Source organism: Lepidochelys kempii, chromosome 24 (assembly GCF_965140285.1).
Source record: "Lepidochelys kempii isolate rLepKem1 chromosome 24, rLepKem1.hap1, whole genome shotgun sequence".
Classification (NCBI taxonomy): domain Eukaryota; kingdom Metazoa; phylum Chordata; order Testudines; family Cheloniidae; genus Lepidochelys; species Lepidochelys kempii.
In genome coordinates, this window is record NC_136403.1 from 1,364,132 (window position 1) to 1,376,217 (window position 12,086).

The 12,086-nt window shown below is 63.0% G+C and overlaps 2 protein-coding genes across 11 annotated transcripts in view; one reads left to right on the forward strand and one right to left on the reverse strand.

Annotated features, from left to right (window-relative positions):
- The window catches only part of UBAP2L (ubiquitin associated protein 2 like), a 403,300-nt gene that overhangs the window by 81,540 nt on the left and 309,674 nt on the right, over window positions 1-12,086 (reverse strand). The gene's annotated exons all lie outside the window — the stretch shown is intronic.
- The window catches only part of TPM3 (tropomyosin 3), a 38,850-nt gene that overhangs the window by 8,279 nt on the left and 18,485 nt on the right, over window positions 1-12,086 (forward strand). For 3 of the 10 annotated variants that reach the window (XM_073323088.2, XM_073323089.2, XM_073323085.1), the window contains exon 1: window positions 6,319-6,518. The exons of 3 other annotated variants lie outside the window; for them this stretch is intronic. In XM_073323088.2, coding sequence (XP_073179189.1) covers window positions 6,387-6,518 — 132 coding nt within the window. In that variant the 5' untranslated portion in view covers window positions 6,319-6,386. Of the gene's footprint in view, window positions 1-6,317; window positions 6,519-12,086 lie in introns of those variants that run through there. 4 more of the 10 variants (XM_073323091.2, XM_073323086.1, XM_073323092.1 and 1 more) reach the window with 3 other exon arrangements.

Sequence of the window (12,086 nt, forward strand, 5' to 3'; positions counted from 1 at the left end):
AACCCAGTTACTTTTCAAGTAACCTGGACAAAATGCTGGCCAGAGCCTGAGCAATGCTGTCATGCTGGGGGGAAATGGGAAAGGAGGGAGCCATGTGCTGGGTGATCTCAGCTGAGTGGAATGTCTAGCTGCACCCGCGAAGGCTTGTGCTGTTGTTCTGGGAGGTGAAGATCATGAATTATAGTCTTCATGCCCATATATGTATATGGTCTCCTGGGCTTGGGGCCTGTGGGGATGGACTGGTGACTCCTGGGCTTAGGGCTGCCACGTTTGAGATACAAAAAACGTGGACGTACAGGATGATCCTAAGCCCATAACATTGGCCAGCTGGCAGCTTGGGATTTCTCAGGACAACTCCCTAAAAAAGGGGAGGATCCTGGCAAAAACCTGGACAGGTGGCAGCCCACAGGTGTGCAGGGGTGACTGTTATTTGCAGCTTGCCAGTGTGCAGAGTTTGTGGGTCCTAGGTCTATTATCAGTAGAGCTTTTTGACCTACAAGGGGTGGCTGGGATTTGGGGGGTTGTGGGAAGGTTGTGACACTGGGACTTTGGGGTGTTTGTGGCTTTTGGGGCCTTAGCAGGGATTCTGACCTTTACGCTCATAAGCGTTTGTGCCTTTCGGGTTGTTCTGGGGCTCGTCTTAGAGTCGGGGGGAGAGCACCTCAGACTTTGGGGTCCAGGGGGTGGTGATTTCAGGGTGCGGCTTTGAGGTGTAGGGGGTGTAACCCACTGGGGTGCTGTTGTTACTTTGGGGTGTAACTCAGACTGGGGTTTGGACCTGGGGGGCTAGGGGGGTCAGAGGGATTTGGAGGGGTGTTGTGGCTCTGGGCTGTAACTCAGACTGGGGGGCTGGGGGGGTCGGGGGGGAACGGTGGGGCGCTGTGGCTCTGGGCTGTAACTCAGACTGGGGGGCTGGCGGGCGGGGGGGGAACGGGGGGCGCTGTGGCTCTGGGCTATAACTCAGACTGGGGGGCTGGGGGGGTCGGGGGAATGGGGGGGCGCTGTGGCTCTGGGCTGTACTCAGACTGGGGGGCTGGGGGGTCGGGGGAATGGGGGGGCGCTGTGGCTCTGGGCTGTAACTCAGACTGGGGGGCTGGGGGGGTCAGAGGGATTTGGGGGGGTGCTGTGGCTCTGGGCTGTAACTCAGACTGGGGGGCTGGGGGGGTCAGAGGGATTTGGGGGGGCGCTGTGGCTCTGGGGTGTAACTCAGACTGGGGGGCTGGCGGGCGGGGGGGGAAACGGGGGGGGCGCTGTGGCTCTGGGCTGTAACTCAGACTGGGGGGCTGGCGGGCGGGGGGACACGGGGGGGGCGCTGTGGCTCTGGGCTGTAACTCAGACTGGGGGGCTGGCGGGCGGGGGGGGACACGGGGGGGCGCTGTGGCTCTGGGTGTAACTCAGACTGGGGGGCTGGCGGGCGGGGGGGGAAACGGGGGGGGCGCTGTGGCTCTGGGGTGTAACTCAGACTGGGGGGCTGGCGGGCGGGGGGACACGGGGGGGGCGCTGTGGCTCTGGGCTGTAACTCAGACTGGGGGGCTGGCGGGCGGGGGGGACACGGGGGGGCGCTGTGGCTCTGGGCTGTAACTCAGACTGGGGGGCTGGCGGGCGGGGGGGACACGGGGGGGGCGCTGTGGCTCTGGGCTGTAACTCAGACTGGGGGGCTGGCGGGCGGGGGGAACACGGGGGGGGCGCTGTGGCTCTGGGCTGTAACTCAGACTGGGGGGCTGGCGGGCGGGGGGGACACGGGGGGGCGCTGTGGCTCTGGGCTGTAACTCAGACTGGGGGCTGGCGGGCGGGGGGGACACGGGGGGGGCGCTGTGGCTCTGGGCTGTAACTCAGACTGGGGGGCTGGCGGGGCGGGGGGAACACGGGGGGGCGCTGTGGCTCTGGGCTGTAACTCAGACTGGGGAGCTGGCGGGCGGGGGGGGACACGGGGGGGGCGCTGTGGCTCTGGGCTGTAACTCAGACTGGGGGGCTGGCGGGCGGGGGGGACACGGGGGGGCGCTGTGGCTCTGGGCTGTAACTCAGACTGGGGGGCTGGCGGGCGGGGGGGACACGGGGGGGGCGCTGTGGCTCTGGGCTGTAACTCAGACTGGGGGGCTGGCGGGCGGGGGGGACACGGGGGGGGGCGCTGTGGCTCTGGGCTGTAACTCAGACTGGGGGGCTGGCGGGCGGGGGGGACACGGGGGGGGCGCTGTGGCTTTGGGGTGTAACTCAGACTGGGGGCTGGCGGGCGGGGGGGACACGGGGGGGCACTGTGGCTCTGGGCTGTAACTCAGACTGGGGGGCTGGGGGGTCAGAGGGATTTGGGGGGGCGCTGTGGCTCTGGGGTGTAACTCAGACTGGGGGGCTGGCGGGCGGGGGGGACACGGGGGGCACTGTGGCTCTGGGCTGTAACTCAGACTGGGGGGCTGGGGGGCGGGGGGGACACGGGGGGGGGCGCTGTGGCTCTGGGCTGTAACTCAGACTGGGGGGCTGGCGGGCGGGGGGGACACGGGGGGGGCGCTGTGGCTCTGGGCTGTAACTCAGACTGGGGGGCTGGCGGGCGGGGGGACACGGGGGGGGGCGCTGTGGCTCTGGGCTGTAACTCAGACTGGGGGGCTGGCGGGTCGGGGGGACACGGGGGGGGCGCTGTGGCTCTGGGCTGTAACTCAGACTGGGGGGCTGGCGGGTCGGGGGGGACACGGGGGGGGGCGCTGTGGCTCTGGGCTGTAACTCAGACTGGGGGGCTGGCGGGCGGGGGGGACACGGGGGGGGCGCTGTGGCTCTGGGCTGTAACTCAGACTGGGGGGCTGGCGGGCGGGGGGGACACGGGGGGGGCGCTGTGGCTTTGGGGTGTAACTCAGACTGGGGGGCTGGCGGGCGGGGGGGACACGGGGGGGCACTGTGGCTCTGGGCTGTAACTCAGACTGGGGGGCTGGGGGGTCAGAGGGATTTGGGGGGGCGCTGTGGCTCTGGGGTGTAACTCAGACTGGGGGGCTGGCGGGCGGGGGGACACGGGGGGGCACTGTGGCTCTGGGCTGTAACTCAGACTGGGGGGCTGGGGGGGCGGGGGGGACACGGGGGGGGCGCTGTGGCTCTGGGCTGTAACTCAGACTGGGGGGGCTGGCGGGCGGGGGGGACACGGGGGGGGCGCTGTGGCTCTGGGCTGTAACTCAGACTGGGGGGCTGGCGGGCGGGGGGGACACGGGGGGGGCGCTGTGGCTCTGGGCTGTAACTCAGACTGGGGGGCTGGCGGGCGGGGGGGACACGGGGGGGGCGCTGTGGCTCTGGGCTGTAACTCAGACTGGGGGGCTGGCGGGTCGGGGGGGACACGGGGGGGGCGCTGTGGCTCTGGGCTGTAACTCAGACTGGGGGCTGGCGGGTCGGGGGGGACACGGGGGGGGCGCTGTGGCTCTGGGCTGTAACTCAGACTGGGGGGCTGGCGGGCGGGGGGGACACGGGGGGGGGCGCTGTGGCTCTGGGCTGTAACTCAGACTGGGGGGCTGGCGGGCGGGGGGGACACGGGGGGGGCGCTGTGGCTCTGGGCTGTAACTCAGACTGGGGGGCTGGCGGGCAGGGGGGACACGGGGGGGCGCTGTGGCTCTGGGCTGTAACTCAGACTGGGGGGCTGGCGGGCGGGGGGGACACGGGGGGGGCGCTGTGGCTCTGGGCTGTAACTCAGACTGGGGGGCTGGGGGGGCGGGGGGGACACGGGGGGGGCGCTGTGGCTCTGGGCTGTAACTCAGACTGGGGGGCTGGCGGGCGGGGGGGACACGGGGGGGCGCTGTGGCTCTGGGCTGTAACTCAGACTGGGGGGCTGGCGGGCGGGGGGGACACGGGGGGGGCGCTGTGGCTCTGGGCTGTAACTCAGACTGGGGGGCTGGCGGGCGGGGGGGACACGGGGGGGGCGCTGTGGCTCTGGGCTGTAACTCAGACTGGGGGGCTGGGGGGGCGGGGGGGACACGGGGGGGGCGCTGTGGCTCTGGGCTGTAACTCAGACTGGGGGGCTGGCGGGCGGGGGGGACACGGGGGGGGCGCTGTGGCTCTGGGCTGTAACTCAGACTGGGGGGCTGGCGGGCGGGGGGGACACGGGGGGGGCGCTGTGGCTCTGGGCTGTAACTCAGACTGGGGGGCTGGGGGGGTCAGAGGGATTTGGGGGGGCGCTGTGGCTCTGGGGTGTAACTCAGACTGGGGGGCTGGCGGGCGGGGGGGACACGGGGGGGCACTGTGGCTCTGGGCTGTAACTCAGACTGGGGGGCTGGGGGGGCGGGGGGGACACGGGGGGGGCGCTGTGGCTCTGGGCTGTAACTCAGACTGGGGGGCTGGCGGGCGGGGGGGACACGGGGGGGGCGCTGTGGCTCTGGGCTGTAACTCAGACTGGGGGGCTGGCGGGCGGGGGGGACACGGGGGGGGCGCTGTGGCTCTGGGCTGTAACTCAGACTGGGGGGCTGGCGGGTCGGGGGGGACACGGGGGGGGCGCTGTGGCTCTGGGCTGTAACTCAGACTGGGGGGCTGGCGGGTCGGGGGGGACACGGGGGGGGGCGCTGTGGCTCTGGGCTGTAACTCAGACTGGGGGGCTGGCGGGCGGGGGGGACACGGGGGGGGCGCTGTGGCTCTGGGCTGTAACTCAGACTGGGGGGCTGGCGGGCGGGGGGACACGGGGGGGGCGCTGTGGCTCTGGGCTGTAACTCAGACTGGGGGGCTGGCGGGCGGGGGGGACACGGGGGGGGCGCTGTGGCTCTGGGCTGTAACTCAGACTGGGGGGCTGGCGGGCGGGGGGGACACGGGGGGGCGCTGTGGCTCTGGGCTGTAACTCAGACTGGGGGGCTGGCGGGCGGGGGGGACACGGGGGGGGCGCTGTGGCTCTGGGCTGTAACTCAGACTGGGGGGCTGGGGGGGCGGGGGGGACACGGGGGGGGCGCTGTGGCTCTGGGCTGTAACTCAGACTGGGGGGCTGGCGGGCGGGGGGGACACGGGGGGGCGCTGTGGCTCTGGGCTGTAACTCAGACTGGGGGCTGGCGGGCGGGGGGGACACGGGGGGGCGCTGTGGCTCTGGGCTGTAACTCAGACTGGGGGGCTGGGGGGGCGGGGGGGACACGGGGGGGGCGCTGTGGCTCTGGGCTGTAACTCAGACTGGGGGGCTGGCGGGCGGGGGGGGACACGGGGGGGGCGCTGTGGCTCTGGGCTGTAACTCAGACTGGGGGGCTGGCGGGCGGGGGGGACACGGGGGGGCGCTGTGGCTCTGGGCTGTAACTCAGACTGGGGGGCTGGCGGGCGGGGGGGACACGGGGGGGGGCGCTGTGGCTCTGGGCTGTAACTCAGACTGGGGGGCTGGCGGGCGGGGGGACACGGGGGGGGCGCTGTGGCTCTGGGCTGTAACTCAGACTGGGGGGCTGGCGGGCGGGGGGGACACGGGGGGGGCGCTGTGGCTCTGGGCTGTAACTCAGACTGGGGGGCTGGCGGGCGGGGGGGACACGGGGGGGGCGCTGTGGCTTTGGGGTGTAACTCAGACTGGGGGGCTGGCGGGCGGGGGGGACACGGGGGGGCACTGTGGCTCTGGGCTGTAACTCAGACTGGGGGGCTGGGGGGGTCAGAGGGATTTGGGGGGGCGCTGTGGCTCTGGGGTGTAACTCAGACTGGGGGGCTGGGGGGGCGGGGGGGACACGGGGGGGCGCTGTGGCTCTGGGCTGTAACTCAGACTGGGGGGCTGGGGGGGCGGGGGGGACACGGGGGGGCGCTGTGGCTCTGGGCTGTAACTCAGACTGGGGGCTGGCGGGCGGGGGGGACACGGGGGGGGCGCTGTGGCTCTGGGCTGTAACTCAGACTGGGGGGCTGGGGGGGCGGGGGGACACGGGGGGGCGCTGTGGCTCTGGGCTGTAACTCAGACTGGGGGGCTGGGGGGGCGGGGGGACACGGGGGGGCGCTGTGGCTCTGGGGTGTAACTCAGACTGGGGGGCTGGGGGGGCGGGGGGGACACGGGGGGGCGCTGTGGCTCTGGGCTGTAACTCAGACTGGGGGGCTGGGGGGGCGGGGGGGACACGGGGGGGGCGCTGTGGCTCTGGGCTGTAACTCAGACTGGGGGGCTGGCGGGCGGGGGGGACACGGGGGGGGCGCTGTGGCTTTGGGCTGTAACTCAGACTGGGGGGCTGGCGGGCGGGGGGGACACGGGGGGGGCGCTGTGGCTTTGGGGGTGGGGCCTGCGCGCAGCGTGAAGCAGGGACGAGCTGCCGGCTGCCTCGTAACCATGGCAACCCCTGAGCGGGCGGGGACGGCGGACTCCGGCGGCGTCCGCGCGCGCCCGGCCGGAAGTGAGGTCACGTCCCGGCGGGGGAGGGGCGAGTTCCGGTATTTCAGGGCGGGGCCGGCGGAAGCGGGCTGCAGTCGGAGCGGGAGGCGGCGGCGGAGCCATGGCCGGGGTGACCACCATCGAGGCGGTGAAGCGCAAGATCCAGGTGCTGCAGCAGCAGGCGGACGACGCGGAGGAGCGGGCGGACCGCCTGCAGCGCGAGGTGGAGGCCGAGCGCCGCAACCGCGAGCAGGTAGCGCGCGCCGGGACTAGGCCGCAGCCCCCGCGCGCCGGGCCGGGGGCGCCTCTGCGGGCTCCTGAGGCGGGCGGGGGCGGGGCTCGGCTCGGTGGGGGGGGCGGGGTCACTGGCCGGCGGGGGGGGTCACTGACATAGCCTGGCCCGGTGGGGGCTGGGCTCCGTGGGGGGGGTCCACTGGCGGGGGGGGTCCACTGGCGGGGGGGGGGGCTGGGCTCGGTGGGGATGAACCGCGAGGGGGGGTGTCGCCGGCCGGCGGGGGGTGTGTGTGGGGCGGGGGCTGGGCTCGGTGGTGGGGGGGGTCACCGGCCGGCGGGGGGTGTGTGTGGGGCGGGGGCTGGGCTCGGTGGTGGTGGTGGGGGGTCACCGGCCGGCGGGGGGGGTGTGTGGGGCGGGGGCTGGGCTCGGTGGTGGTGGGGGGGGTCACCGGCCGGCGGGGGGTGTGTGTGGGGCGGGGGCTGGGCTCGGTGGTGGTGGTGGGGGCGGTCACCGGCCGGCGGGGGGGGGGTGTGGGGCGGGGGCTGGGCTCGGTGGTGGTGGTGGGGGCGGTCACCGGCCGGCGGGGGGGGGTGTGGGGCGGGGACTGGGCTCGGTGGTGGTGGTGGGGGCGTCACCGGCCGGCGGGGGGGGGTGTGGGGCGGGGGCTGGGCTCGGTGGTGGTGGTGGTGGGGTTACCGGCCGGCGGGGGGGGTGTGTGGGGCGGGGACTGGGCTCGGTGGTGGTGGGGGGGTCACTGGCATAGCCTGGCCCGGTGGGGGCTGGGCTCCGTGGGGGGGGTCACCGGCGGGGTGGGGGCTGGGCTAGGTTGGGATGAACCGCGGAGGGAGGGAGGGAGGGAGGGAGGGGAGGGTCACCGGCCGTAGCCGCGCTGGCCGGGGGTGGGGCCGCGTCTCTTCCGCTCCCCGCTCAGGAAATGAGGCCGCAAGTTTGGCTCCGAGGAAATGCTCCCTCCACGGGGTGCGGCCTGCTCTGCCATGGCTGGGCCCCGCCTCTTCGCGGGCTCGGGAGCCTGCGGAGGGGGGTAATGTGGTGGGTGTTCTCCTGCCCATGTGCTGGGAGAGCCCCAGAGGGATCCGTTGTAGGGAGGCTTGGGAGGGGCATCCCCCTTGTGTGCTGGAGTGAGTGGGTTGTGAGCTCTGCTTCCCCGCCTGGGTGTGGTGGCATCTGGTGCTCTCCTTGCGTAGAGGTGAGGCAGCAGGCCTGTAACTGCTGTACATGTGGATTTTACGTTTTGCTGCTGTACGCTGGAGGTTCTGGGAGCCTCCTGATTGGCCAAGAGGAACCGCCTTACTAAGTAATTCATTATTTATTTGAGCTAAAGCACTTCTAGTGCAACAATCACTGTATTGTGAAGGCTGAGCACCTACATAAGATGCTGATGGGTGTTAAAGAAAATGCCAAAATTGTTTTAGATGTGGCTGAAGTCTGATGCTGTTGGGGTGACCCATCAGGCTCCTTTGTCAGTTCTGAGACTTGGAGTTTCAGGCCTATTTTTGGTAAAGATTACAAGCTGAGTGCTCTGAGTATACAGCTGGCTCATGGTGATGTTTTGGGCTTTCAGTCTTGAAGCAGCCACTCAGTAACTTGAGCTCAAGAAATAACTCTGCTGCTCAGCCCAGCACTGGGTTTGTGGTCAGAAAAAGATCTGACTTTGGAAAATGGGAAGCCACTTACTGTACTGTGGCCAACGCTGTGAGTTCCAGGCTTGTTCTAGAGCTGAAAGCATCATGGCTTGATATTTCAAGGATGTGAGCGCATATGGAAGCAGTATCTCCTATGGTACTCAATCTTCAGATTGGTTTTGTTACTGCGCCCTTTGGCTTTATTGTGAGCATGCCCTGAAAGCAAATGTAGAGACTAGTCTCTGCTCAAGATGTAATTTACTAGTGGTGCTGGTCCAGTAACCTTTGACAGGCTGAAATTGTGGCTTTGCTAAGGATTGATTTGTCACTGGTAAAACCCAGTTCAGCCTCTAGCAGATAAGAACAGTGCCTTGAATACTAGTTGTGCCAACTTCCAGGGCTTAATACCCTGGTTCCTGGAGGCGTTTAACTTCAGTAAGCTTTGCATATAGCTAAATGAAAAGCCTTACTGTTTTTAGTAACTTTCTTGCCTTGATGATAACAAGGGGATATATTAAATCCAGAAGTAGCCTTTATAAGCCGGCTCATCTTGTGATGAGCTCTCTGACCATTGGCATACATGCTAAATATGGCAGAAGCTGATACTAATTTAGCAAATCTGATCACTGCCTAAATCCTAGGATGGTGTGCGGGAAGGGATCCTGAACCACTGAAGAAAATCTAGCTTACTGGTGGGATTCTAGCCAAGTAGGCTGAGAGCTATGCTAACCCACTCTCAGACGTACATGGGAAACTTAGTACGTGCAGAAAGATACGATCTGTTTCTTCCACTGAAGCACTAGTTTGAAGCCAGCTTGGAGGAAGGGCTCTGGCAGGCTGAACAATGCCATACCCTACATGCTGGGAAGTGGTGGTAAAGTAGCCCTGGCTGCTAAAACTTTCTGGAGGACACTCCAGCTAGAGTAAAGATGCCAAGGAACACTCCCAATTCTCCTTCAGTAGAATAAGTAACTGTAAATATCCATGCTTGGCCAGTGGGGCTAGGCAAAATTTCTTATAAAATCTCTCCAGTTCTTGGAACACTCCTAGCTCACTAACTAGATTTGAAGCCCTCTGCCCCTCTCTCATACCAAACAGAGGGAGTGGGTGTGCCAGTCTCCGAAGTGAAAGCCATTACCCTAAATCATCCTCATTGTATCACTTAAATCACTTCTTCTGTGTTCAGCTTCTCCAGCTGCACTGGAACTAGCTACTGGAGGGGTGTGGTCCTGCAGCAGAACTCTCCTCAGTTGGTTACCTTGCTTCTGGTCAGACATGTAGTGTCAGGCATGGTCAGGTCTGCACAAACTCCTTATGGCCCTTGGCTGACCTACAGATACAACTTGCATGTCGCAACAGTGTAACAAGCAGCAGTTGTATTCCCTCCAGTACTGTATGCGGTAGACTTGCCCCATCCAAAGATAGCAATAGGAAGGTGCAGATTGTAGACCAATTTTTTTACTCCATTTCTAGGTCTTTAGAAAGACAGGCTTGACAGATTCCTGTGGGAGGTGGTAAAGATTTTTACAGAGCAGCTTTTTAAGTCTTTAGGTTTTGAGCCTACTTAGTCCCAGGGATCTGGTCCCACCTTCCCTTCTCAGTCTTCCCTTGCTGAGACTGCCTCTTTTGCCTTCCTCCTTTGTCTCCCAGGCTCTGTTTGCAGAGGTGTGTAGTTATTTGAAGAGGTGTGTAGTTAGCCCTGCATGTTCACATTCCAGGCTGTTCCTTGCTGAAAGGCTGGCTGCCCATGTCTACAGCAGTGCTTTGCTGAACACTCCCACTAATATCAGGTGATACTTAGAATACTGATTATCTTTTTGCTCACTGTATTATTGACTTGTTATCGTGAGGCAGTAGTGACTCAGGTTGGGTATTGTGGCAATTTAGGGTAGGTCACTTTCGTCTCAGGAAGTTGTAGTGATTGGCTAAGAAATCCACCAGTTTATCTGGCATGTACTAGAAACTCGGATCTGTACAGCAGCACTCGGATGAAGTCTGGGCCCATTTGAACATCTGTGTAAACTTAGTCTGGGTTTTTTATAAAGTCCAGCATGACCTCAGTACACAACTATTTGGAAACTGCTACTCCAAAATGGTGTCTGTCAACTCCACCTTGCCTTGGCTTTCTTCTCTCTGAACTGGAGCTGGCATGGATCACTCAGCCAGGTGGCCTTCTGGACAGCAGCTTACCTGGCCAGGGAAACTCTTCTGCCCCTATCTAAGGAGATTCAACTTCAGGATATCCTGAATAGGAGCAGCAGTATTTGAGAAGGAATGGCTTCTGAGGAAGGAAGGGTGGGTTCTAATCCAATGTTGTCATACTGCAGTTTTGTGTGTGCTCCTTGCATTTCAGTTACTGGTTCACTGATTTCTTGGTGTGCAGTGATGAATTGGCTTCTCTGGGTTACCCCTTTTGCCCTTTCACTGAAACTTTCTTTGAGCAGGGGCCTGAGAATCTACACTGGGGAACAAAGTAATGCCTCATGCTTGGCCCTGAATCCGTTTGCCCTGACACAAACACAGCCTTCTCCCAGCTCCTCAAATACATGATTCCCTTGAAGTCTAAACATGCTGACAGTGTAAATAATTAACTGGAGCTGTGAGAAGGATTCTCCAACAGACAGTTGGTGTATTTTCCTGTACTCCTCTCGTGAGTCTAGTGGTACTAGCTTGTCATTCAGAAACAGCATTGACTTAAAATGCTTTGGGGCTTGAGCTGTGATGGGTTGTATTATCCGTCTCTGACTCCATCTTGAACCATAAAGGGGAAGTGGGGGGAAGAGCTAATTCATGTTTGCTCACTCAGTGCTATAAGCACATAGGTATAAGTAAGTGGCACTTGGCATGAACTGAAGTGTTCTGAGAGAATGGAAGTGACATCACATGTGATGCTGCCAGTGCGGGAATTCTGTGGAAAACTTCCAGACTTTCCATCCTGCTCAAATACTGGCTTAATCAGAAACTGACTTGTTCAGTACATGGTGCTCTTGAGTACTTTCATAACAAGGACTTCAGTATTCAAGGCAGGGCTGGGTATGGACACTGGTCTGGAATTGCTAGAACAGGGGCAGGAAGAAGCAATCACATCAAGGTCCCATAATATAAGAACTAGGGTCCACCAAATGAAATTAATGGGTAGCCAGTTTAAAACAAATAAAAGGAAGCTCTTTTCTTCACTTGGTGCACAGTCAACCTGTGGAACTCCTTGCCTGAAGAGGTTGTGAAGGCTAGGACTTATAACAGGGTTTAAAAGAGAACTGAATAAATTCATGGAGTGAAGTCCATTAATGGCTATTAGCCAGGATGGGCAAGGAATGGTGTCCGTAGCCTCTATTTGTCAGAGTGGAGATGGATGGCAGGAGAGAAATCACTTGATCATTACCTGTTAGGTTCACTCCCTCTGGGGCACCTGGCATTGGCCACTGTCAGTAGACAGGATACTGGGCTGGATGGACCTTTGGTCTGACCCAGTATGTCTGTTACGTCTTAGGGCATGTTTACATTACAAAATTAAGCTGATGTAACTTGGGTCGAAATACAGGCCCCACAGTAGTTAAATTGCTTTTCTATGTCCACACTAGACACCTTGTGTCAGCGGTGTGCATCCACCAATTTCCCTGTTAATGTAGGGGACTGGGGACTACATCGACTGTTGCTGCATTTCACAAGTTAGCAATGCAGTGTCCACGCTGACACTGTGTCGACCCAAGTGCTATGCCTAAGTGACACTTGCAGTGGACTGAAATACAAACTGAGTTAACATTCTTCAGCTTGGAGAGGGACTGCTTTCTTTGAACTACCGGACTCTGCAGAATGATATCCTGAATAAGCTGAAATCAATGGGAGTTGGAAGGGCCATCATTCCATAGAATTGGGCTCCAAGTTCTTTATGCCTTACCCTGCACAGCTCTGGCTCTGAGCAGGTCAGAGTCATAGCATCATA